Source organism: Cheilinus undulatus, linkage group 17 (assembly GCF_018320785.1).
Source record: "Cheilinus undulatus linkage group 17, ASM1832078v1, whole genome shotgun sequence".
Taxonomy (NCBI): Eukaryota; Metazoa; Chordata; class Actinopteri; order Labriformes; family Labridae; genus Cheilinus; species Cheilinus undulatus.
In genome coordinates, this window is record NC_054881.1 from 14,677,493 (window position 1) to 14,704,967 (window position 27,475).

Consider the following 27,475-nt stretch of genomic DNA (forward strand, 5'->3'; position numbering starts at 1 on the left):
AAAATGATGAAAATTGTTATACGAAACTTCAAGTATTTTCTTTTGAATTATCAGCATGCTATTGCAGATAGCACAGAATTGACTGATTTTGTCTGTTAAGACAACCTTTCTGTCCCAGTAAGATCTACTACTTTTGGCGATCTTCATCCACTTTCTAAAGATGACAGTGCCAAATCAATCATTTTTCATCATCAAGATGATTTATGGCGTTGGAGCATGTTGGAGAAAATGATCCTAACATAATGATCTGTAGGAATCCAGCTGACAGATAAATGAGATTTATGATACTGCTATATACTGGCATCCATGCCCTTTCTCAGCTATAAATGGAAAAAACATGCCAGAATGAGCAAGAAATGCACCTGATTATTGTTTGTGAGCCAATCTAAGGTCTTTATAAAAGAACGTAGGGTTAGATGGTTAATGTTTTGTGAGTTCATCTGCAGAAATCATTTTTGCCAACAGCTGGCCCAGTATGGGATCTATGGAGTCTGTCAGAAATAATCTATATCCCAGAGTTTAAGACACAAAGCAGTGTGAGGGCAGAGTGAGTGAGTTATTAGAGTATAACCCGTCATTATAAATACACTTTATAATCCTAGCTCTGTGGTATGCATAAATTTACCCTTAAGTTAAAATCTGAAGGTCTTTACCTTGAATGCAAATAGCAGAAATGACTGGCTCAAAGTAATTGTTTTATGATTTAAACTGTGGATAAAAAAAGACCATTTAGAGAGGTCTGGTTGCAGCCTGTTTATATCTGATGCCCACTCTCACAGACCGTTCATCTGAGACATCGTATATGTCAGAAAGGTAATGGGGTTATTTCCCAGTAAAAAGTAGTTCCAGTTATAGATTTAAAAAAATTTTCAACTTCATTCATGAACAAAGTCTAGAAGTTACATTCACAAAAAAAACACTTTGCAAACATCAAAGACAGAGAAACATTTCTTAAATAAAACAGAATAAAGGTCAAAGGTCTAATCTGGGATTAAATTATGCATAGATTAAGCAGTTACTGGAACGGTGGCTCGCTCTCGCTCCGATAGCTTTTGCTAAAGCTAACATAGCTATGTAGTTAACTTTATTACATAAGCCAATGTAGCTAAGTTAGCTTTAGCAACACAAGCTGTAAAAACATAGCTGGCGTTCACTACGTTAGCTACATAGCTGTGTCAGCTACGTTAGCTGCATAGCTATGTTAGCTACATAGCTACATTATCTACAGAGGAGTTAGCTCTAGCAACGTGAGCTTTAGCAACATGAGCTTTAGGAAACGTAGCTGAAGCTAATGTAGCTATGTTGATAACATGCTTATGTAACTTACATAGCTGTTTTGTGAGCTTAGCTTTAGCTACATTAGCTATGTAGCAATGTTAGTTCCATAGCCTGACATCTATAGATGAGTTAGTTTTAGCAATGTGAGCTTTAGCATTTTAAGCTTTAGCAAATGTCGCTAAAGTTAACTTAGCTACACAGACAATATAGATACATATCTTCTTGGTGAGCTTAGCTTTAGCACCGGTTTCTGTGTAGCTTGTGTAAATCATTAGCTTAAAGTAATTCATATTGTTTAATTTTTAGCTCAAACAACATAAAAATGGTTTGACTTCTTAGCAAAACGAACAGATGATTACTTTTGATGCTAGCTTAAAGTTATGGACATAACTAAGGTTTCAAATTTAACTTTAAAGTTAACTGTTACAAGTTGCAGCTTACTGGATAAAAGGTTACAAAAATAAGTTTAGCTAAAATAGATATTCTAAACTTAGAATTTATTGTAATTAAAGGATGGCTTAATTAACCAAAATGCCTTTCTGTTGCTGTACCTCATTCATGTTGCTTAATTGTGATGGACCATAATTAATCTGTTCTCATTGGCTGTGCAGTCTGTCAGCCAAAGTGGTCCCTGTAACATGTTAGTCCATCCCTCTGACCCTGTAATGTTGCTTTAGGCATTTCTTAGTCAAGCAGAAATGCATGGTGAGCAATCCCAGAATGCTTTGTGAGTAGCTGGCACCACAAATCAGGAGGGAAACTTTTATCAGCGTTTCTCTCTTATTATATCAAAGTAAAGTCCTGAATGCAGCGGATGTTTGCTGAGCTGAGCCACCTCTACTTGCCATCTTTTGCTACTGTTTTGTCTTAGAGCCCCCTGGTGGTGATTTTGCATGCTGTGTATTTAAAGACAGGCAGAAAACAGGAACGATTAAATTTTCTCTGAGTCTCTTCTGCACCACTTTAAACAAGATCAGCAACAGACTGAATTGTATCCTCTAGTACTGGAAATAACAACAGGATTAAACACAAGAAAAGAGGTCATTAATCTGAGGAGAAGACACTGTTATATCGCTATTAGTGTGGTATCCATCAGGTCCTTTAATAGAGCCTGTGGGCTGCTGTTCTGTGCTGCATCTCACCGTGCCTGCGGCCAGCACAGACAGTAATGAGCCCGCCCTGTCCCCTGTAGCTGCTGAAAAATGACATGAGGCTGTAATGGCTCAGCTCTGTAGCTACTGACTGACAGCAAGGCGAAGCACGACTCTGCACTGTGATACTGTGTGTGTACAAGTCAGATACGTTGCTCAGACAACTGTAGGAGGGTATTTAAAGGCAGGGAGGCTGTGAAGCATCCCTCTGCTCTTGTTCTCCTTGTAATGTAGTCTACTGTCCATGTACTGTAACTGATTAGGGATTATCCCTCTAAGGATAAATTATTATTGACTCGATTTTTAACACTGTGGGTGATTTGTACAAGTCAGTATTTGAATATTTTCTGAGTTGATATCCAACACATTTGAACTGTAGCATGTAAAAAACACAGCAATACTCTGAGCTACTGATGATAAATCAATAAACGCTCTGCATACTTAAACTTGCCCTACTTATAAGTGAATCATGGCTCATGTACAGTACTCCTACAATCTAGAGTGTGGCGACTTTTTGAACTTTTAATTTAACCTCTGCATTCAGGATTATATAACTAAAACTTTCTTATTCCTCTCCAATCTTGAACTTCTCTTTAAAAAAGTGACCATGTTGTCATGTTAAAAGTACAAAAACTAGATAATCACCTCTATATTGTGCATTATAAATCAGATTTTACTGCAGTGTTGTAGTTAAGGCTGGCATAAATTGCCACATTTATATTTTAAGAACATAAAATCGAGCGTTAGTTCAAGCAGGCAACAAAGTCTATTTGAGTTCAGCTTATCTCATGCAAGCCCTCATCAGCTGACGGCCAGCTGATTCCCTCTGTGCATGCTATTGGTTAACGGCACAGATTTACACAGCTCCAGCCTGGATATGCTTTGCAGCTCCCTCTGCAAGCAGCATTTTGTAACCCTCCTCCATCCCAGCTCCTCCTCTATGCTATATCTTAATTAATCAATGCCATTCTGTTGTCACTGATACCTACTCTGCTCTGGGGTCATTACTGCTTCTCTCCCTGACTGAGGCTTCCCTTATAGGCATGGACAGGAATGTGTGCTGTTCCTGCTTGATGCTTTCCACATTGGCTTGCAGAATGGCAGGGGGATCCAAGAACAGTCACATCACCAAATATAACTAAGAGCAATGAGACCAACTTAATAACCGCTAATAAAGAGGAAAACTGTAAATCATGTGTGCTTCTTTACAAAGTGGTCCTGGCTGAACTGTGTATAAATATGAACGGCACACCCTAGCCTCCTCCTATTGAACAATGATGAGGCCAAAATACCCCTGCAATGTGTGCTGATATATTGGGACTTTGGAGCCAAATTTAGGCTTGTTTAAAAAGCAATTGTATAAATGTCACAACACTTCCTCTATAAAAATACAGATTTTGACACAACCTTCAAATAAAATATTAAAGATCCCTCAGGTCAGTATAGCCCACAGAAGAACATTCTTTTGTCAGTGTGAAAACATTCACGGTAAGGAAAATTCAGTAATCCTTAAAGGGATATTTTGGTGTTTTTGAAGTTAGGTCATGTGAGGTACTTGGAAACAGTAGTGGCATTAGCCTCCAGGGATTTCAGGGAGTGTTTCCCCTTTAAGAAGACATTGGTTGTTCCAGTAGGGAAGATGGCTATACAGCTTAGTAGATGGGTTCACTTTCCCTTTGAATTTTAGCAAGTTTTAGGTAAAAATAGGCCAAAAAACTATGTTGGCTCAAATGTACACACGCTCAAAAATTTAGCAATGCAAGCTCCAGCTACATGCTCTTTCGCCTCAGCATATCATCATCTCCTGGTCAGCTGTTTTTGTCTGCGCCATTGCCATAGACAACAGCCAACTAAGCCAAAACAAAACTAAAAATTAGCTATTTAGACTTGAGTAACGATGATGTTGTGTTTACAGTAGATATGAGGGAATTCTTTTATGAATCAGAGTACACAGAGGAACAACTTCTACATATGGATACTCAGAGGAAAGAAAGAGGAGAGAAACAGAGAGCAAGCTGCCTGGTGGTGTAGATTTGGGAACTGAGTCCATGCCAAGGATCATCGAGAGCTATTGCTGTCAAAAGTAGGCTTTTACAAAACTTCTTCAGGACATTTCTGTTCAGAGGATAGCAGTTCACATTGCCTGCAGCCTGCATCACTCCCCATCAAGAGTTCCCTGCCTTACTAAACTCTGGTGTTTTACCAACCTTCCTCAATTTTCCAACGATAACTTGGAGAAAAGGGCTGAATGAACATTTGTCATCCAGATAAGTTCACTTGAATGGCTGTCACTTTATTCTTCTAATTGCTGATAATTAAACAAGCTACAGTTGGCACAGTATGTTTACTTTATGATAATGTGTCAGCTGTTGAAGTGGAAAACTGAGCTAAAATAACTAGTTTTAGTTTATTTTGTTGTTGTTTTCTCTGTTGAAGCCACAGACCAAAACAACTGATCAGATATGCTGAGGTGGAAGAGTACACAGCTGAAGCTTTCATCGCAACCATGGCATCTCAGTTTCCTACAAATACATAACAAAGCAGAATTGCTATGAAGATTTCAGTGGATACTCCATGTGGGATGATGATTAGGACTGGATGATAGGGACTGGGGCTCTGTGTGGGGAGACGACATAGAAACTTACAGAACAGAGTGGAGGGGAAGTGTTGAGGCCATCTGGTTTCTGTAGAGAAAGATGCCAGCTCTGGCTCTTAGTTCAATGTGTAAAATGCAATAAGTATCCATTGATTTAATTTAGAATCTCCACTGACATATACTATAAAAGAGTTGAACATTATTTTCTGTTTCAGATATACAGTATTTTGTTCCAGCATTTTTGAGCATTCTGTGGGCAGTATTTGGTTCCCCCTCCCTAACATTTAAAATTAATTTTGGATTGGTTACAATCTGCGTGTCTCAGCATCTTTCAGCACACCTACTTGGTTTCACAATAATGATGTTTGTTACAAAAATATACTGTCAGGATTTAACAGTGTTAAATCAAGCCATATCAATGACTCCAGCATTAACCAGAGTAATGGATCATCACAGAGTATTTCACCTACAAAATACAAGGAGGAGGAGCCCCAGTAACCCTCCTAATAATTAATACAGGCTGTGTCTCAATTCAGGGGTAGCAGCCTTTGAATGATTCAGCCTACAATAGACCCAACCTTTTTAGCCTGTACAGACTGCTCAGACCAATCTGCTGTTCTCACCCTTAACCTTTTCAATATCAATTGTTGCCCCTGTTGATTAGCAACCTTGAAAGATGCACTAAAAATGACACATGACTGTTTTACTTGAAGTGAAATGAATTTTTAAGGCCTTTTTCATTTTTTTAAATTAAAAGCTGCTACTTGATTGAGTTGACAAGCTAAAATATTCAAAATGGGACAGCATAACAAACGTAATCAATCTTAAAATTGCAGCCCCTGAAGTATGGAACCTCTGAATTGGGACACAACTGCTAAAGCGCTGCTTCTTGTTTATTCCAAGTCCACAAATAATTCAACAAATTTACAAATCAGTCATTTTCGAGTTGGCAAGCTCAACTTTCTAAACGGGACAGCATAGTCGACACAACACTTGAAATGTGCCCTCTGAGGTTTTCAGCTCCTGATTTGGGACATAACTGTATAATGCAAAATCTCTGCTTTTTGTTCATTCCCAGTGTCCAAATACTTCCCCAAAATTACAAATCAGTCATTTTTGAGTTGTCAAGATTGAGCTTTCAAATTGGGATATCATAACTGACAGAATCTTGAAATGCACCCTCTGAAGTATGCAGCTTCTGACTTGGGGCACAGCTCCTGCAAAATCTGTTTTTTGTTCATTCCCAGGCCCAAATAAGTCACCAGATTTACACAGCAGTCATTTTCCTTTGGGACCCCTCAGAAGATGGAAAGCTACCCCACTATTTCATCAAATGCAGGCCCTGAGGTATGGAACTCCTGAATTGGGACACAACTGCTAAAGCTCTGCTTCTTGTTCATTCCTATCCCCAAATAATTCAACAAATTTACAAAGCAATCATTTTTAAGTTGTCAAGCTTGAACTGTCAAAATGGAACAAAATAAGCCACATAATCAGTCTTAAATGCATACTCTGAAGCATGCAGCTCGTGAATAGAGACATAACTGTATATTGCAAAAGCTCTGCTCCTTGTTCATTCCCAGTGAGAAAATAGTTCACCATATTTAAACAGCAGTCATTTTTAATTTGTCAAGCTTGAACTTTCAAAATGGGAAAAAATAAGCCACAAAATCAGTCTTAAAATACACACTCTGCAGTGTGCAGCTCCTGAATTGGGACACAACTGTATAATGCAAAATCTCTGCTTTTTGTTCATTCCCAGTGCTCAAACTCAAGCTCAACTTTCAAAACAGGACAGCATAATCGACACAAATCTTGAAATGCACCCTCTGAAGTTTTCAGCTCCTGAATTGGGACACAACTGTATAATGCAAAAATCTCTCATAAATTAAATTTCTTTCTCACTTTTTTCTGATTCATTTTCAGCAACAGCAGTGAGGTTGAGACTGCTCTATGCTTTTGAAAACTGTGAATTGGCAACAGTGAAACAGCGAAACTGACACCTGTGGCACCACCCAGAATTTGAATGAAGTGACACACCACCCAAGCAGGTTAAGGTATGAATGAACCTTGAAAATCATGAATGTCTAGTGCCTGCTGTACTACGCACCACGTGTTGGGAATCACTTTTATTTTGGAGAATTTACTGCCTCATGATTTCCAAAATGGGCCATGCTAAATGCCAGTACACTGAGTGATGTACCTTTTGGCTAGACCTGTATATGCAGCTTAAGTTGGCCTTGTTACCTGATCTGAAGAATTATTTTACCAGCTATGAACAATCTGAGGTATTGTGGGACTAATTGGACAAAAAATCAGTGAAAAGATGTTCCCATTTGACAGCCCCAGTAATATCCTGGATTTTACTGCCCACCGCTCTACATAGTTGGGTTGGGTAACATCGACATTTTCACTACCAGGAGCTTGCATCTCATGTATCTTTCAAATGAAAGCAACCTTGCAGACCTCAGTATAAGTGTTGCAGTCTTTCTTGATGGCAGTGAGGCCAAGGTTGTGATTATGTTACATACAGCCTGTGTTATATACACTCAAGCACTTTGTACTGTTTTTCTAATTGTATTTGGTGTATCTGTATCCCAGTAAAGCATGTGTCTGTTTTCTTCTGTTTCACATCTCTCCTAGCTTTCTGTTGGAAATCTTATCTTTTGTTTTCTGTGCAATCATGTGGGGTTTTCATGATGTCCTTGCATGTTCTTCATATTATAAGATTCAGAGCCATGTATTCAAGAAGTGATCTTTATGGTTGACTTTTGTAGAGGTAATTAACATTTGAAGAAAGATTTTTTTTCTCTCAGGGAATGTTTCTTTTTCTTGGAAGTAATGTCTGTGTTACAGTACACTAATGTTGAAAATGCATGTTTTCTCAGCTGCATGCTTTATATAAATCATGCAAAGCATGCTGAATGAGTATTTAAATCTTTATACAAAAACATTTAAATTGCCCGTGTGTTCCCTCATCAACTGTTTGTAGATTGTCACAAATGTGTTCCAAACAGCTGACAACCAAATAATCTCAAATAGGCCGTTATGATATGAAATAGAAGTTTATCATGAGTAATACTCTAAAAAGACACCCAAAATTCTGTTTTCACCTTGTCCCTACGGGGTACTGAGTGTAGACGAATGAGAATAAAAATGAATTTAAATGACTTAAAGAGTGTTATTATAAGTACATATATATACAATGTTATAATGCATTATAGAGTATTGCTTCATAGAAAGTGTTATGAAAGGTTTTTTTAAATCACATCACCCCTTATTGGTGAAAAAAGTTCCCTTTGTTGTTTTTCTGCCTACAATTCCAATTTCAGTTGATCAAATCTCACTCATTTAGTCAGATACATCCCAAGACTTTCATTATGCACCACTATAGAAGACATGACATCATCCAGTGTTTCTGCCATGACAATTTTTTTTCGCCACTAAACAGGAAGTAGCTTTGTTAAAGACTCGGAACGCTCTTACAGCCACAGAACTTTGCAAAAAAATGCCCACTGGCAAAAAAGAAATGATTCAAACTGGTTTTGTAGGTGGGTTTGGCCAAATGGCTACATAGCCCCCTACAATATTTTAAATAATCAGCCCCTGCAGCACGTGTAACCCAAGGTTTTGTAATTTGGCAAGCTTATTCAGGATGCAAGGACCTACAAAAAAGCCGCTTGGACCGATATTGACAAATCAACAGGAAGCCCGCCACATTCATTTAAAAAATGGGATAAAGTAGCAATTCAAAGGCATCTGTCTGGGATTTTCTGTGCTGAAGGCATCCATCAAGTTAATGTACTTTTTGGTGGAAAGTTAGAATAGCCCTTTATGATGGAAAGTTCCCCAAATGTTGTACAAAACTTCAAGGGTGTGGCCATGCCGGCTCCTCAAAATTTGGTGTCTCAAAATGGCACGCATTGACATTTCAAATAAAACAAATAAAAGACCCTGAAAAGTTACCCAAATTCAAGGCTCACTTAAAAAAAACTGGTGCACAAACTATGAAAACATGGATAGTGTCATCAGAACTGCACAACAGCAGACTGTAAGACAAGCTACAATTTATGGTTCAAAAATTATTTAACTTTTTGTAACATATCACTCTCAGAGGGTTAAAAATTGAAATCATCTATGTATAGTATGAACTGTTAAATAAATAAGCTATAGAGACTAAATTTATTTTTGGAACCAGACTGTAAACATTCCAATTTCTGCTTTAAATTGGGCATTTTAACATGGGCGCTGTGGGGGATTTCTTACTTTTGGAGCGAGTCCCAAGTGGACACTCCAGGAACTGCAGTTTTTTTCTTACTCTGTGGTACGCTTTCTGGTCTGTCATTTAAAATATCCTATCAAGTCTAACAACAAGACTTTGAATTATAAAATCTACAATTGTAATAAGTTGTCAAATAGATTAATTTTATCTGCATCTATCTGGAGCCTTTTTCAAGAAATTAGTGATTACTAGAGAGGACTTTTAAATGTATGACAACTCAAAAGGGCTTCTAATTGCTGTCTTAAAACTTACTATATGTTTTGTGAGCATTTTTGCATCCAGTGTGGATTAAGTGGTGCACCAAACTCTCTGTAGGTCATAAAGAGTCCTAAATATTGATTTAAATTTGAGTCATAACAAGTAAGAAAGTCTTCATAGGACCTTTAGAAGCACAGTATCTAAATTACCACCTCAGGGGAAACCAATGACAAAAGGTGACAAATAGGGGTGTGGTGCTCAGCTCCACCCACCTCTAATGCTTTCTACTTGTTTTGAATTGAGGGGTCTTTTCAAAACTAAACTGCACTCAGTATGGTGTATTTACTAAACTAAAGACCACCATTTTCCTTACATGGATGAATTTCACAGATTGAGATAGAAAAGCCATGAAAAGTGGCTTCACATAAAGCATTTTAGGGTCCCTCACAGTGTCAACCAGGAGAGACACTTTTGACAGCTTTTCTACCTCTTGTGAAAATCTATTCACGAAACAAAAACAATAGTTTACTGCATTGTAAATGAACCTCATGGAGAGCAGTTTTTGATGAAAAGACTTCTCAGTTCAGAACGATAATAAGTCGTCATAGGTGTCTTGGTGGCCTCTCACACTAGTCTCTTTCTTGCACGGGCTCTCAGTTTATAAGGATGGCATCATATAAGCAGATTTATACATGTGCCTTCGCCCTTCCAGAGTGTTCTTTTGACTTCATGGTGTAATGGTAGCCATGAATACTGATTAGCCAGTGACTGGACCTTTCAGACACAGGTGTCTTTATACAATCACTCAAGACTTAAGAATTACTCTGGCCTTGAAACCTTTATATAACCTATATATAACATATGAGTTATTATTTATTAATATAGGCATTTCAGTGCAAAAGTCAACACTGACCCCTTGACTTGTCCTGCATTTTTTCAATAAAATGAAGTCACTTTGGATTCTTTCTGGCCTTTCATTTAAGCAGAAAAAAGCATGGAGTAGTCACACACAGCTTTGGTTAACATCTTACTCACATGTGTGGACATTGCATGGAACAGTAGTGTTATTTTGCATGATTATAAAGGCGCTAATTGGCAGCTTGACAGATGATGCATTCACTGACTGATGGTTTTTTAAAAGCCTGCTGCACCTACACGCTGTGGACTCACCACGTCCGCAGAAAGAGCTACGTAATCTGTGTGTATGCGTGATTTTGCGCGTATATGTGTGTCACAGACGGACAGACAGCAGAGCTTCTCCTCTCTTCTCGCATCAGCATCAGGAAGGTTTAATCTCTCTCTCTCTCTCTCCATCACCGAAACGTAGGCGGCGACTGGCAAACCTGTGGAGCCTGTCCGTCCTTTCAGCTCCCTCTCTCCCTGTCTGTCTGGTCTTAAGATCACCACACACCCCGCTTGTGGAGTAGTTGTAGTTTGGAAACAATAAAACCGGTTTTGCGTGCTCTTATTTGTAAGGAAATCTCAGCTGTCATCCCGGAAGACTCATCTTATTGTCGCCTTGAGGAGAGTTGAAGCGAACAGGTGGGGACACATTATTTCATTTCTTCTTCTTCTGCTCTTTTTATTAAGTATTTCAGATTATATGATGTTGAATTACTCTATTTTTCCAACGTGTTACAATATATTCCATGCGCTCACGTTTTATTTGATAGTAAATCCATTCATGATTTTTCTGTGGGGTTGAACCCAAAAATCCTACAGGTGGGATTTTCAGCAGCTTTAAGACCAGCTTTGATTGAAGAAACAACCCAAATTGGTTGTTTTAGTCACCGTTATTAGCTTGTCCAACATGCCAGAGAGAAAAGTAGGGCGGTGGCATGTTTTTTTGGTCTGTAATGTCCAAACACCGAGCGCCTCTCATAGATTTATATTGACGTCCCCACAGCTGTGCGCGCGTGTCATTTGGGAGCCAATCAAGCAGCCATGGAGTCGATACGAAAGGGTTTCTCAATGGCCAAGGAAGGGGTCGCGGCAGCGGCGGAGAAAACCAAGCAGGGAGTGACTGGAGCTGCTGAGAAGACGAAAGATGGGGTTATGTTTGTCGGTGGGTGCTGGGAATTCAATTTGTTTACACCATAACATTACAAACAGAGAAATAAAATCTTTCAAACGCGTAAAATTGGTATAAAAATGATTTTTCTTTAGTTTTTCACTCATATTAGCCTGAATGAGATAAGCATATTTATGCTAGCTTGACTAATTGAGCTTTACCTGCGTTTCCTTTCAGGTACTAAAACAAAGGATGGAGTCACAACAGGTAATACATTCGACCTATCTGACCTGAAGTTAGACCACGGAAGCCCTGAAAGGACATTTTACTTAGTGTTCCTTGGAGTAGCCTAAATTTTGGTTGTTTTCTCTAGAGTGAAATATGAGCTAGCACTTAGCAGAGCTGGGCAAACGTTGTGCTATATACATACATACATACATATATTTATATGTATATATATAGTTTTTTTTGTTGTTGTTGTTTTTACAAGAATGTTAATTTAAAAAACATTAAAAATCTTGTTAGCACTTTATTTTAGTGGACCCTAAATACCTTGTAGTTTTTTTCGTAATAAGTCGTAATTTCCTAGTAATTTCTCAACAATAAGGTACTAGTACTTGGTAAGGAAGTATTTACCTAGTAATAAGATCATAATTAAGCAATTCCTCATAATACCTTTAAACTTTGACCCTAACTCCTTATTTTGTGGCAGTTCTCTGGTCAGTAAGTGGTATTTTACCCTAACCTTTTAACCCCAGCCCACATTATACTGTGGCAATTCTGGGTTAATAAGGTGGTGTTTGACCCTAACCCTAACCCTCGAACTCTGACCCAAAAAATTACTTGAAAACTAGGACAGTCAAGAATGATCCCTGAAACAGGACAAAAACACCTAATTTTGGGCAAATTTATTCAAAATGGCGGATTTCTTGTTGTAGTGAGGTTTGCTCAAGGAGACTTTTTTTTGTAGAGCTCCCTGAGCCGAAGCTACACACCAAAATTCATAACCCTAGGTCAAAGTCCCTTTTGGGACTGTTCCATAGAAGCACGAGGGGTGGCACTATTGAGGCCATTCCTGAGAATCATCTGTGAAACCAATATATGTATGCCGATTTTCTTTTGTTTTTGAGGATGATAAGGGGCCCAAAAAGGCTCGGAGCGCATAAAAATAAAAAAAAAGAATGACAGACCCTTTCAGCTTCAATAGGGCTCTGGCACCCTCGGTGCTCGGGCCCTAATTATCCAGGAAGGGCTTACTTTAATTCAGTGGGTGGGAATTAAATAATTACTTGGGAATTATCAAGCAACTTCTATAGAAAATTATCATCTTATTTCTAAGAAATGATTTGGTAAAATACCACCTAATCAACAAAGAATTGCCACATTATTACAAAGGTAAGGGTTAGAGTTGGGATCAAATAACACCCAATTACCATAGAATTTCCATATTATTACTGGGGTTAGGATCAGAGTGAGAGGGATAAGGTAGAATACCATCCAGTTACCAGAGAACTGCCACAGTATTATGAGAGTTAGGATTAGGGTTAGGGTCTAATACCACCTTATTATTAGAGAATTACCACAATATTACGAGGGTTTGGATCAGAGTAAGAGGGATAAGGTAGAATACCATCCAGTTACCAGAGAATTGCCACAATATTACAAGGGTTAGGGTTATTTGGTTAGAATTAGGGGTTAGGGTAGAGCTGGGATTAGGGTAAAATATTACCTAACTACCAGAGAATTGCCACAGTATTACAAGGAATAACTTAAAGACTTTCTTAAAATTAACATGCATCTGTTTGTTACTTGATAAAATGCAAACTTATTACAAGGTAATTGCACCTTTTTCTTGGGAAATAACTAAATAATTTCTACTTATTAGCCTAAAATGACTAGGTTACTAGGATCCACGAAAATAAAGTGTTACCAAATTCTGTTATTTCAGAAAATACAGTTGTTATTCATGTCATTTTTGTTACTTGAACACACTAGATATAGTGTGTGTAATGTATAGTACTAGTCAACGAGGGGAGAGAAAGAAAGTCTGTAAAGGATGTTAAAACTTCTTGCCCCTATGTGGCGCCAGTGTGCCACTGATGAGCAGTAGGTGAAACAACAATCCTCACATACTGAGTGTACCTGAAGTCCATTTATCTGAGAAAGAAGAAGGATCTCATCCCTGTTCATACATGGTTAAATGGTTTTCTAACTAGCTGAGCAAGAGCATACCACCTCATGTATGCTTGAGAGGTTATTGAGTAATGAGCCAAACACCTATTGCTGCCCTGGACGCTTTTATTGTGAAATGCTGCTCCACCTGAAGTTATGTACTTCCTGCGCACCACTAGAGTGAAGACAGCAACTATATACCAAAAAAGCTTTCATTAATTTCAGATTTTCAAGAAAGACGTGTTTAATGCGTTCCCCATGGCTTCTTAAGAAATCATTTAATTACCCAAGTTACATGTGTTTTGTACATTTACAGCCCTTTGTTACAGAGGCCCAAAGATGATATTAGCTCACTATTTAGGAAAACCAGTGCTGTTATCACAGGTTTTACAGATAAACAAGACAAGAGCGAGAGAAAACAACCAAAAGTGCTAGCACATAAAAACTGGGTGAAATAATACGTATGGATCTATGTCTGCTTATGATCTTTGTGTTTAATTCTGTCCCCCCAAAACTGTAAAGTGTATATTTACAGCCCGTCATACCAGCAGTAGAGGAATATTTTTAGAGGAATATATATGACATAAAAAAGGGGTTATCTCACTGCATCCTCAGGTGATCAATAAAAGGGAATAATGTATTTTCCTCCAGGTGAGCAAGTCTCATATTTCACAGCCGTACCCAACACAACCTGCCCTGGTCCCCACAGACCTGGTCTTGGCATTTCTCGTACATAACAAGCAAAGAAGCCAAGGGAGACTTCCTGTTATAGGCACCAAGGGAAATGTCTATATTGTTGTAGATTCAGCTCCAAGTAGAGTCAGTGTTTGGTTGTGGTGTGGGATTACAACAGAAATATATGACGATATGATGTTTTTATTAAAATCTGACAAGACACATTTTCTCTGCAGGACAAAGCAGCCAATAGCAATAAATATAATTCACTTCCTTTAAGTCCAAATATGCAGGAGTAGAAACCTTAAGGCAGCTTAATTGTGATTAATTAAGGTAAAGCAATTAGTTTACAAATGTTTTGCTTTTTTTCCTTTGAACATGTGCATGCTGATCCTGCAGGAATTGAAGCACTATAGAGTGACACACCCTCCTCAAATGCCCTCCTTCACTCTTCTTCTTCTTTTGTCCCTATAGTTGCTGGTAAAACTGTCACTGGAGTAGCTCAGGTGGGCGAAGCTATGGTTACCAGTGTAACCAGTGTGGCCCAGAAAACAGTGGAGAGTGCAGGCAACATTGCTGCTGCAACTGGATTGGTCAAGAAGGATCCGGCTAAACAAGTAAGAAAGACTACACATTTATAGATGAAAGGATTTTTATTTTCAAGGTTTTATTTGGGAGAACTGTAGGTAATGCAATGAAGGAATCTAGTTTTTAGCAATTAATTTTCCAACTAAAGCAGCACACACCCCTTCCAGTATCACCATAATGAAGAATTTGAGTTACACCAGAAATGTTATTTTACATACATTTGATATATACATTTGCACAAGTTCCAAAAATGCTTTAGATTTACACAGCTTTGGGTTTGAGTGTAAGGTAAAGTAAAATACACAGCTAAATTGCCATTGTTAAATTCATACAGAGTTAAAATTTACTATTTAGAAGTGTCTATTAGTCCACACTACATCAAGTTTAACCACACTCTTGAAAGAAATAATACGATACAACAGTGCTTCAGTTTCTCTTGAAAATCTGCTGCAAGCCGGAGATCCCCTGGCAGGACTAAAGCAGTCAGCCTCATAGTAAGCATAGCATGCATACTGTAAAGAAAAGTCACTATGCATTCCTTAGTGACACCCAAAGTCACAGGTGGAAACTCGAACTCTGTGGATAACTTCATTCATGGCACAAATGTGTCTGGCATCACAAATAATAACAATCTACCAGTAACATGACCAACAAAATCCCAGCAGTCTCCAACTGCTTTGGGATTCCTGACTAGGGATCATTTTCATCACTAATATTATAGTAAAGACTATACCCTATTATAATAAAGACTAGTGTTAATCACCATGAGCACAGCACTAACTGTACTTAGCCCCGTTACGGTGACGTAAAACCTTCCCTAGAGGAGAGGGACATGAGAAACAACAATGCAAGATGAATGAAAGACAAATTTATGGCAGTCTTGGTCATTAACTTATCCCTATTTTGTAGGAAATTGCTATAACTTTATTGATGATGGTTACAGTATGTGAAGAATTAGCAGTAACAGCTATGATTGACAAAAACAGACGTGATAGAGAACAGAAATATAGAATTAGCATAAGCAGCTAGGATGGTAATGAAATAGAGAGAACTATTAATGGTACGGTATTATATTAGTCATTACAATAACATATAATATGGTACTGTATAACATGAACGATACATTACAGTCATACATTACAGCAATGGGTTATGATACGATCAGTACGATATGATACAGTATGATATAGTACAGTATGGTTTGGTGCAGTACAGAACATTGTAATATGATAAGATATAATACAATATTCTTTGATATATCATACAATTAGATTTATATTTTACCATAGGATTATACAATTCAATAGAGTGTTGTACAAGATTGCAGTAAGATATGAAATGGTACAACATGAAACAATACAGATGTACAGTACAGGGTAAAAATGAATGATATGACATGATAAAATTAGATACACAATGATATGATCAATACCGTACAATAAAATGTGATACAATACAGTACAACAGGATATGTTAAGATACAACACAATGAAATACAATACAATGTGATAAAATACAATATATTACAAGACAATACTGAAAATGTGTTTGACCCAACATAACAATACATCATTATGTATCTCCATAAAATGATAAAAATAACAATTAAAAATCAACATTTTTAATTGTCCATGTGGGGATTGATCATGTGGGGGTCTTTGTTATTTCTAATAAAAATATTGATCTGGTAATTCACTGATTCATATTAATGGGCTTTTGTGTAATAAAGATTTTAACCACTGTTTAAATTCAGTTGTTTTAGTATATATTAGACTGAAGTAATGGGCACTTCCTTGTGTGCTGTGAGCACTACAAATGTGTGTTATTGACTCAGTACTTTTCTCCGTCTTGTGACTCAAATCACAGAATAACTGAAGGGTAAGAGAAGTACCCCTTAGTCATTTGTCATCAGTACAAACAGACCTACAAAAAGAGACAGATATTATTGGTGTCTCATTGATGGATATTCCCTTCTACAAAAAGGAGAATAATTTAGGATGTCAGACCACCCTCGCTGAACGGGTCTATACATTTACACTGATATAACAGTGTTTAACACACCTGTAGAGATTGCAGCGAAGCAGATCCCTCCATTTCATGTCAGTGGCTTCCAGCTAGAACTCGTCATTGTGTCAAAATGGCCTTCCGACCTTGAGTCATCCATCTTCACTTCTCGTGTCTGCCGTATTGTTCTGGGCTGAAAATGAAAGACGTTACACGTTGTTAGCTCTCCTGTGTTGTTCATCAGTCAGTCTGGCCATGGATTGTCAGAGGGAGGAGGTAGTTTACTGGAGTATTGCTGCAGCACCAATCTGATGTGAAAAATGTATTCTTTATTTCAACAGATTTTTTTAATCCATCTATCTTTTCCAATAATTTAACCTCCTCCTTTTACCTCTTTTAGAATTTAATTCTCAACCAACAAAAGGTGCTGTATCATGACGGGAGGATGGGACAAGGCCAAATTTAGAAAAGAAAATGCACATCATAGTACACTTCAGTCAAAGAAGGGATGTTGATAGGCATATGATTTTCCATCCTATTATGGAATGCATTTAGCTGACCATTCTAGTTAGAAGATTACCTTCTGTAAACCAACTTCACACTACAACGGAAACACAATGTCACATCGTAAAGATGCAACGCTGGTTTTGCAGAATGTGGCTAACGTTAGCAGGGCTAGCGCTGCTGGCCTTCTATCCTTTCTACAGGTTAACGTCCGCATATCTGAGCTGAATCTCATCACTCAGGGCTTCAGTTTAACCTTAGACAGCCTACTGACAACTTAATGCCCTTTTTCTAGCTCAAAATAGTGCTAAACCACGCTGTTCCTACAAGATGCTATTAGTGCTAAAGCAGTTAGCAGTTGTGTGTATTACACTGTAAAACAGAACAAGTTGAAACTGCTCCAAATTTTTGCTGAAACTGATTACTTGGTGGTCGTAGTGGAAATAGATTTTTGAATGATCATTACTCATTTATGTTAGGGTAACTTGGCTTTTTTAAGTTAAACACTCTTGTAAATTACCTATACTTAACCATTCTGTTTAAATCAATCTAAAAAAACATATTTAAGTTTTTTTCATATACTTCAATCTTGAGCATTAATGCTACCCAAGGTGGTCAAATTTAAGTGACCATGAAAAGTGCACAAAGAACTAGGAAGTCCTCCTCTAACTGAGTCAGTAACTTCACTCATGGAGCAAAAGTGTCTAATTGTGGGTCTGAACTGATCCAAAAAAAGCTTAATAGTTCATTTAACCAACTTGTAATTCAGATTCAGATTGAACAGGTTTGCCAGCTATTTGTGCACATCCCCAGAGCAAAGCATGGGCAAATGATGTCCAGAAAAACGTTAGGCTAATGCGTCTACGACAGACAATATATCAACATGCATTCGCCATGGCTTTGGGGGGGATTAGAGTTCTGAGTTCCTGGGTTGAGCTTAGGAAACTGAACTTGCAACTAATGGCAGGGAAAAATTATGGTCCACCACAAGTAAGCAGCACAAAACTTGAATGTGATGTGGCTACATAATGGCAGCCTCCAGTTGCAGTCCTCTCTGCATTATGCAGCAGTCTTTTTCAGTCATTTCACGGCAATAATAAACAAGTCATGTCTGTGACATGACAGCCAACTTAACAAGACGTTCTGTAACAATTACTTAAACAAAGAGTTCATATTTTATGTGATTTAAGGACTCAACTAAGAGTATAATTAACACAGGAGTAGTCATTTTGATGACAATTGACATTTCATTGCTAAATCTCTACATGTTTCATCTTTAAATGTTGCTTTTATGAGTGTTTTGTGACAAAAAAAACTCATCAAATTCAAATATTGCTTTTTAATAAATTTTAACATAGACTGTCGGTCACAGCATCATAATTAGGAAACAGCGTGCGAAATCTCACATTACATTTTCAATTATTTACACCAGCTTCTATTAGCACAGAAACTGTTTGTTGAAACAGCCCAATCTTTACCAGAAGAACAGATGGTCCTCTTGTTTACACTGAGACACAATGCTCTCACTGTTCTTTTGTTGTCAAAGCAGTTACACTTCCCTGTGGTTGATATCTGGATTAATAAGTGTTAAAATTCAAGTCTGGAGGGAGGACTCCATATTCCTTCAATAACTCTTCCTTCCCGTAACATCGCCGTGAGTGTCACAGTTATAAGTCATTGAAATATTTCCTTGCCAGGCTTGTTGAATGTTTGTTGTGCAGCGTGAGCTCCCTTCCTGTTAATTAGTGGGGTAACACAGGGGAATCGATAGCATTAATTAAGACACGAAGATGTAACAGTACACATATATGCACGCGCCTTTCCTCAGCTCAGAGGAATTGAGGATATAGAGAAGTAGGAAATGCCCTGCAAACTTCCAGTCAAATTCTTGCGTCCTTCTTCAGTTATGATATTAAAGCAGCTCGACAGCTAATAGTGACATCCACCCCAAGGGATAAGACACGGATGGAGCTCCACCTGGAATGCGATCAGGCTCATTATGACGAAACCCCGACGAGCCAAACTGGCAGAAGGCAGCTTAGACAAACAGATGGATACACAGACACAGAGTGGACCGAGTGATGGAGGGAAAAAAAAAATTATAAACCTTAATATTCTGAGCCTGAGATTGACATGCAGACAGTGGCGGATCATCCTCATTTATCCCTCATTCCCAGGCGGCACCGCCATTAAATGTCATTAATATTGATTTCATCTAAAAAATTGATGCCAGGTTGAGAGAAGCCCCTTCAAAGAAGGTCTCCTGCGTCATGCTGTCAAACAGAGGGTGGTGGGAGTCTGATTAATCTCCTCATCTACTTGTTTCACCAATTCATCAGCAAGTGGTGACTCATATGGTGAGACACAAAAGCCAGAAAGGTAAAAGGAGAGGGAAATGACAATGAAGATGAGTGGTTTGGGGGGGGGGGGGGGGTGTGAAGAAGAGGCAGAGGGATGACAGGACATAGAGAATGGTCTGAAAAATCGCATCTTACTTCTCAGATCAGATGATGGAAGCTGCTGAAGTTTTAGCAAAGTGATTTTTGCCAACAAAACCTTGACTGAAACAACGATTATAGGCTTCAATTTATATCTGAAGACAATGTTTAAATTCCAGGTTTTACTTGTCTCTAAAAGTAATAAATCTTTGACTTGTTTAGAGTTTAATCCATCAAGGCTTTGTCTTTTTGCTCTGTATGTGTTTGTGTAGTATGTGTTTAGATTAGAGCGCGTCTCTGGCTCAGCTGGGTAAACAGATGGCGCCTTGATGGGTGGTGTTAATGCAACAGCAGGAGGAGATGGAGCAATAACTAGTTTAAGGTTATGTCAGCCGCTGGTTAGGACGTCACACCTACACATCCTACAAGTGTGTTTGTGTATGCGTGTTAGCACATCAGCCCATTGTGACCGCTCCTCATTAAGGAAGGTCGGCTCAATGACACAGTGTAATCAAGGCCCCCCTTTCTTTTTCTCAGCTGGAAAGGAGACACGTCACCACCCACCACCTTCGTCAGTATCATTTTATGACTCATTTAAATACTAAATTTACTTTTAAAATCTTCTGTTAAAAACTGTAATGATTCAAAGAATAGATTTAGACTATTCTGTGATTCAAGGATTTGTTTAGTTTAGCCTCAAAATAACTGTAGTTAAGGAGAGGTAACTATTTTACCTGAGTCTGTAGTTAAGATTATAAACATGAGGTTATTAAAGGTTATGCTCAAGATTTTAGGAAACCAACACAACCTGTTTTGTTAGGAGAAAGGGAACTTTCAATACATTATTTAATACTGCATGTTCTTTGTGTGGATAATAATTCAGTTCAGTGTACCTCTGTTGTTAAAGACAGTGACTTCATTCCCATTTTGCCTCCCATTAAATGTTTTTCTCTCATATGATACAATGTGATATGATACAATAGGATCAATAGAATGCAATAAAGTACGGTAAAATAGGACACATTACAATACCTCAAGACACCCTGTATTAAAATACATACAATAGAATACAAAATGGTGATATACCTCTAAATACTTTAAGCTCTTTGCAGATGACGGCACACAGCAGTGGAGAATCCCCTGATAGGGGGCAAGTAGTGACTTCTGCAGAGAGCAACGCTACCAAAAGGTCATGTTTTGAGCTGTTTATAACTATGCAGTGTTCAAAGTTTAGAAATATAAACATTCTTAATTCTTCAGCTACTTTTGTGTCCTGAAAGTATTGAAATATCCAGGCCAAATTAAGGTTAAAAAAAAAATCACAGAAAAACGGCAGCAGACAGGAATTTTAAAAAGTCTCTGTCTAAAGGCTGGATGAGCAGTGTCAACAATGCCGGAGTATAGTCTGTTTCCACAACGTGGTCTGGTTTGGTTTAGTGCAGTTTTTCACGTTTAAGAACAATAATCTCTGATCTTACCCGTGTTTCCTCTGCTGACTTCTTCTCAGTCTCGCACATTTTGAAGGGAAGTCCATCTCTTTAAAGAGATCCGGATTATTTGGGTCAGCTCAGTAGAGCTGGTTGTTTGGCTCTTCATTTGGTTTCAGTTTGGCTTTTTGTGGATTAAATGACGACAAGTGATGGAGGAAAGGATACTGGCACTCTAACTGGAGCTAGCTACTGCTACAAAAAAAAGAGCCATTTCGTAGCACAAGCTCATTTGTTAAAGGCACATTATCTCTTGGTTGCTCATTCCTCACTGGTCATAGCTATGGCGAACGTAAGAGATAGACTGTCTTTATTTAGAGCCGGCTGTTATCATCGGGCAGTCACACAAAGCTGTTTGACTAAACATACATCAACATTCCTCAGCAGCATCCCAGTCATCAAAGTTGTCGTATTCACCAAATACACTTCATGAAACTCTGAATTTGCTCATTATTGTATTTAATTTGCCATTTTATGTCCTCAGAGTGTAAGACTGCTTTACGTTGCTATGGTTACTCAAATCATTTAACAGCTGAGGCGCATTAATTTGGAACAGTGTAAAGATTTTTCAACTGGAATGACTCGACTTTCGACTTGGAAAATATGGTATGATATGAAGCAATACAATACCTGACAATATGATACAATGATGTTACAGGGCAGTATTTTACAATATGATACGATATATTATGAAAACATATGATATGGCATGGCTTAATCTAGTAATTTAGTAATATACACAATGATACAAATAAAGAGAACAGATGGTCATGGTCAGAAAAGGCTCTTATGTTGTGGAGCTGCTCTTGAGGAATTAAAAATTCTACATTTGGAAAACAAGTTTTAACAAAGAAAAAATTAAACATCAAATAAATCAAGCAGCAGTTGAATCAGGATACTGTTTGCCTATCAAATCATGTTCGAATGGGAAGTCCTTTCAGAACAGCTCCTCAGATGGGGAGACTTAAGAATTTAATAAGCTCAATATTTGCACAGTAGCTGAGCAGAGAAGCTGACAGCCCATGTTAGTATTTGTTTTCTTTGTTCCATTTAGAACAGGCATCTGTGCACAAATTTTGCATATTGAAATTTCTTGTCTTCTGAATCAAATGTCTGTCCTCTCTTCGTTTACTGGAGAGTTTAATAAAATGTGGTTTTAAGTAAAGTTTTGTCCCTTTTCCAGGGCGAGGACCCAGCCGCAGCACAGAACCTGGCAGAGTCACCTGTTTGCACCGATCCTGCTGAGAGTGCAGAGGTGAGAGACCGTTCAACATAAAAGCCTTTGAACCTTTGCTCTATTATATCATATTATGATAATATTTAAAGGTGATGCTTGGTGGAAGCTTATTCACCTTAAGAATCAAAAAATATGCTATTGAGGTGGACGAAAAAGGCAAGGTGTATGCATAAATGGATTTCTTTGTTCTCTGAACAGCATGGAACTATTTAGTTCAATATTGAAAGAGGCTAAGGGGCAACATCCATTCTTTAAAATATAAAAATGCATTAATTCAAGGTTTGTTTAACATTTACATTTGGCAAAATTGTTTCATACTAATAGGGCCCATTGAAGTCTAAGCAGATAAAATGCAGCATCAAATATTGGCAAATATCACAGCTCATTGAACTAATTTAACATAATTTGTCCCAAAAATATCAGCTTTTCTTTTGTTTTATATAATCAGCCTGTACAGCAAAAAATATACAGTAATTTGGCTTTTTTTTTTCAAAAAAACAAAACCCAAAAAACAAAAACAGTCTTTAATATCGAAGTTAAAACATATTTCTACAAAGTAATGTCAATTAAATAAAAGTATGTTATGTAAGTTAAGTGACTGCATAAATATTCACCCCTTTCAGGTCAGTATTTAGTAAAAGCACCTTTGGCTGCAATCACAGCACTGAGTTGTATGGACAGGTCTCAATCCAGCTTGCACAACTGGAATTTTACTCCATTCCTCTTTGCAGAACTGCTCAAGCTTTGCCGATTGTACTGGAAGTGGGCATGAAGAGTCCTTTTCAAGTCCAGCCACAAATTCTTTATTGGATTGAGGTTGGGCTTTGACTCTGCCACTCATTTCTGTGTAGCTTTCGCTGTATGCTTCAAGTCATCGTGTTGCTGGAAAATAAAATTTTCACAAGCTGTAGTTCTCTTGTAGACTGAATAAGATTGTCCTCCAGGATTTTCTAATATTTTGCCGCATTCATTTTACCCTCTACCTTTACAAGCCTTCCAGAGCTGGCTGCTGAGAAGCATCCCCACAGTATGATTCTGCCACCAGCGTGAAGTCTCTCCCATCTCAGCCACTGAAGCTTGTAACTCCCTCAGAGTAGTCATAGGTGTCTTGGTGGGCTCTCTTACTAGTCTCCCTATTGCATGGTCACTCAGTTTGAGAGGACGGCCTGATCTTGGTAGATATTACTTTCATTTCTTAATGGCAGATTTTACTGAACTCTGGGGGATGTTCGGTGCCTTGGAAATACTTTTGTACCCATCCCCTGACTTATACTTTTCAATAACCTTTTCTGAGTTGCTTGGGGTGTTCTTTTGTCTTTGTGGTGTAATGGTAGCAAGGAATACTGATTAACCAGTGACTGGACCTTCCAGACACAGGTGTCTTTATACTATAATCAGTCGAGACACATTCACTGCATTCAGGTGGTACTCATTTCACTAATTTTGGGGCTACAAGCACCAACTGGCTGGACCTCTGTTGACTTATATCAGTCACTTTAAAGGTGGTGAATATTTATGAAATCACTTATTATCATTACATTTTTCTGTTTAATTGACATTAGATAGTTTTCTGCTATTTTATCCTCAAAAAAGACAGATTATATTGACCATGAATGATTTATAAAATCAATAAAAGGGTAAAACATCCAAGGGGTGAATACTTTTTATAGGCACTGTATAATGCATTGCTACCACTGTTCTCTAATCTACCAACATTCATTCTTAGGTGTTTGATCACTTCACAGAGCAAGAAGTGACACTGAACTAACCTTATTAATATCACCCAGGCAGGCTTGATGCCTTTCTGAATATCATCACAGCCTGATTTTCAGGTGATATTCGGTACATCTCAACATGCAGTGTGGAAACCATGGATCAGCTACCACAGACTTTGCAGAATGAACATTTAGGCTACCTAGACATTGTTTTTATAAAGAAAACAGTAAAATTAGAGTGTTGTGTTTAATTCTGAGGAATGGGATTGATAAATTAAGAAAAACAGTCATACGTAAATGTGAATAAAAGGTATTTAGAGCTCCTGGCTGTGAAACTTTTAGAGAAAAGTTGCTCCTCTATATTGCCAGTCATGGATCTGTCTTCAGAATTCAGGGTGGAGTCTATTATATAAAATGAAATGTCGCTGAGTTATTTAAGGCTGTTTGTAAACACAGGATGGTAAACTCACAGCCCATCTCTCATCCCTCTTCTTCTCAGGACTCTGATAACGGCCTGAACTGAACGGACCGAGGGCTTCACAATCACCAACAGACACATTCCACGTTGCCCTGCCAAGTCCCGTTGTGCCTCGTTATCGTCCTTTTATGGAGTCCGTGCCCCACATATGTGTGTGTGTATTGTTATGTAAGTTCAGCAGTGTGTGTAAATGTAAATAAAGATGACTCTCTCTAGTGTGTTTGTGTGTGTGTGACTCATCGACATCAGCCCTAAAGGGGATGTCAGGTGTGTGTCATCTGTGACCAGCTGTCATTTACAGTGTTTCCCTTCCACTGAGAATGCCTCCTGGTCACTGTGAGGATGTGTGTGAGTGTTTCTCAGTCTAAACGTGTGGCTATGTCAAAAACTCAAACATGGAAATACACTTTACCACTTCAAACACCTAAGTGTCTCTATATCAATGAACAGTGATGTCTGAAATGGAAGCATAATGATAGTCTCTATTTTTGTCTGTACAGTGTCACTGTTTTTGCGATGGATTTTAAAGTTGCTGAGCTTTTTGTGCATTCATATTGTATTTTTTAGGTTGTCGATGCTATTAAAGATATAAAACATACTGAATGGACTTTTAATCCAAGAGCATGTAAAGCAATGCAGGTTCCCTGCTGTGATATGGATTTATTTGGAGTTACGTGTTCAATAAAGTGTACTGAAGGTGTCTTATTGCTTGAGTTCTGTTATCATTTGGGATGGATGATGTTTGAATCCTAATAAAAACAAGAAGTCTAAAGCACAAAGCAGAAATAAAGCAGAAATTGGGTGTGATATTGTACATTTTGGGTGAGTTACATAGTTTCAGGATGTGCCAAGAAAAGGCAGGATGAATTTGCCTCAACAGCTCATTTCTGAAAATACAGTAGGCTCTCAAAAGTCTACACACCCTGGATAAGGATTTACAACAGGATTCAGAACTAGACTCTGACTGGGCCAGTTCAAAACTTTTATCTCCCTCAGGTGAAGTCATTGTTTTTTAGATTTGCACAGCAAAATGAAATTGACCATGGCTGAGTTATAATATCAATAAAAGCCTAAAACATCTAAGGGTTTGAATACTTTTATAGGCACTGCACCTGAGGGTTTTATATCAGTATTACCAGGTATTTGGAACTTTTTATAATTCCTGCCACTGCAACTAAAAACCCAGTTCCAGTTGAAGAAAAAGTGCTCCAAAGCATGATGTATAATCCACCATGCTTTGTTGAGTATACAGGTACATTTAAAAAAATTTGAATATCGTGAAAAAGTTCATTTTTTGTCACTCATTTCAGAAAGTGAAACGTATTATATGGACTCATTACATATAGTGAAATATTCAAGTCTTTATTTCTTGAAATGTTGATTATGGCCTACAGATAATGAAAACCCAAAATCCAGTGTCTCAGAAAATTAGAATATTGTGAAAAAGTTCAATATTGGAAAGTCATGGCGTCACACCCCAATCAGCTAATGAACTCCAAACACCTGTAAAGGTTTCCTGAGCCTTTAAATGGTCTCTCAGTCTGGGTCAGTGGGCTACACAATCTTGGGGAAGACTGCAGACTCCACAGATGTCCAGAAGACAGACACCAAAAAAGGTCATTACTAAAGACGGTTGTTCACAGAGTGCTGTATCCAAGCACATTCATAGAAAGTTGAGTGGTAGGAAAAGATGCACCAGCATAAGGGAGAACAGCAGCCTTGAGAGGATTGTCAAGCAAAATCCATTCAAGAATTTGAGGGAGCTTTACAAGGAGCGGACTGAGGCTGGAGTCAGCGCATCAGAGCCACTACGCACAGATCAATCCTAGACATGGGCTACAAATGTGGCATTCCTCATGTCAATCCACTCCTGAACCAGAGACAACGTCAGAAGCATCTTACCTGGGCTGTGTAGGAAAAGAACTGGACCGTTGCTCAGTGGTCCAAAGCCCTTTTTTCAGATGACAGTAAATATTGCATGTTGCTTGAAGTCCAGTGTGAAGTTTCCACAGTCAGTGATGATGTGGGCTGCCATGACATCTGCTGGTGTTGGTCCACTGTGTTTCCTTAAGTCCACAGTCAACGCAGCCATCTACCAGGACATTTTAGAGCACTTCATGCTTGCTTCTGCTGACAAGCTTTATGGAGATGCTGATTTCATTTTCCAGCAGGACTTAGCACCTACTCACACTGCCAAAGGTACCAAAAGCTGGTTCAATGATCATGGTGTTACTGTGCTTGACTGGTCAGCAAACTGGCCTGACCTGAACCCCACAGAGAATCTATGGGGTATTGTCAAGAGGAAAATGAGAGACACCAGACCCAACAATGCAGATGACCTGAAGGCCGCTATCAAAGCAACCTGAGCAGTGCCACAGGCTGATCGCCTCCATGCTACACCGCATTGATGCAGTAATTCATGCAAAAGGAGGCCCAACCAGGTGTTGAGTGCACAGAAATCAACATACCTTCCAGAAGCCTGACATTTCTGTTTAAAAAATCCTTTTTTTTAATTGATCTTATGTAATATTCTAATTTTCTGAGACATTGAATTTTGGGTTTTCATTATCTGGAAGCTGTAATCATCAACATTTCAAGAAATAAAGGCTTGAAATATTTCACTTTATGTGTAATGAGTCTAGATAATATGGGTTTCACTTT

At 38.2% G+C, this 27,475-nt stretch overlaps 1 protein-coding gene across 1 annotated transcript; it reads left to right on the top strand.

Moving 5' to 3' along the window:
* Positions 1 to 10,793: 10,793 nt before the first annotated feature.
* Positions 10,794 to 25,505, top strand: LOC121525503 (alpha-synuclein-like). Its single transcript, XM_041811537.1, has 6 exons — positions 10,794 to 11,047; positions 11,412 to 11,570; positions 11,754 to 11,783; positions 14,838 to 14,980; positions 22,568 to 22,639; positions 24,836 to 25,505. The coding sequence occupies exons 2-6, from the start codon at positions 11,450 to 11,452 to the stop codon at positions 24,857 to 24,859; spliced, it is 390 nt and encodes a 129-aa protein (XP_041667471.1). The 5' UTR covers positions 10,794 to 11,047; positions 11,412 to 11,449; the 3' UTR covers positions 24,860 to 25,505.
* Positions 25,506 to 27,475: the final 1,970 nt, after the last annotated feature.

Coding starts and splice junctions, on each gene's coding strand:
- LOC121525503 (XM_041811537.1), top strand. CDS start 11,450: ATGGAGTCGATACGAAAGGGTTTCTCAATGGCCAAGGAAGGGGTCGCG. Junction 11,784..14,837: donor AAAGGATGGAGTCACAACAG/GTAATACATTCG, acceptor TTGTCCCTATAG/TTGCTGGTAAAACTGTCACT. Junction 14,981..22,567: donor AGAAGGATCCGGCTAAACAA/GTAAGAAAGACT, acceptor TCCCTTTTCCAG/GGCGAGGACCCAGCCGCAGC.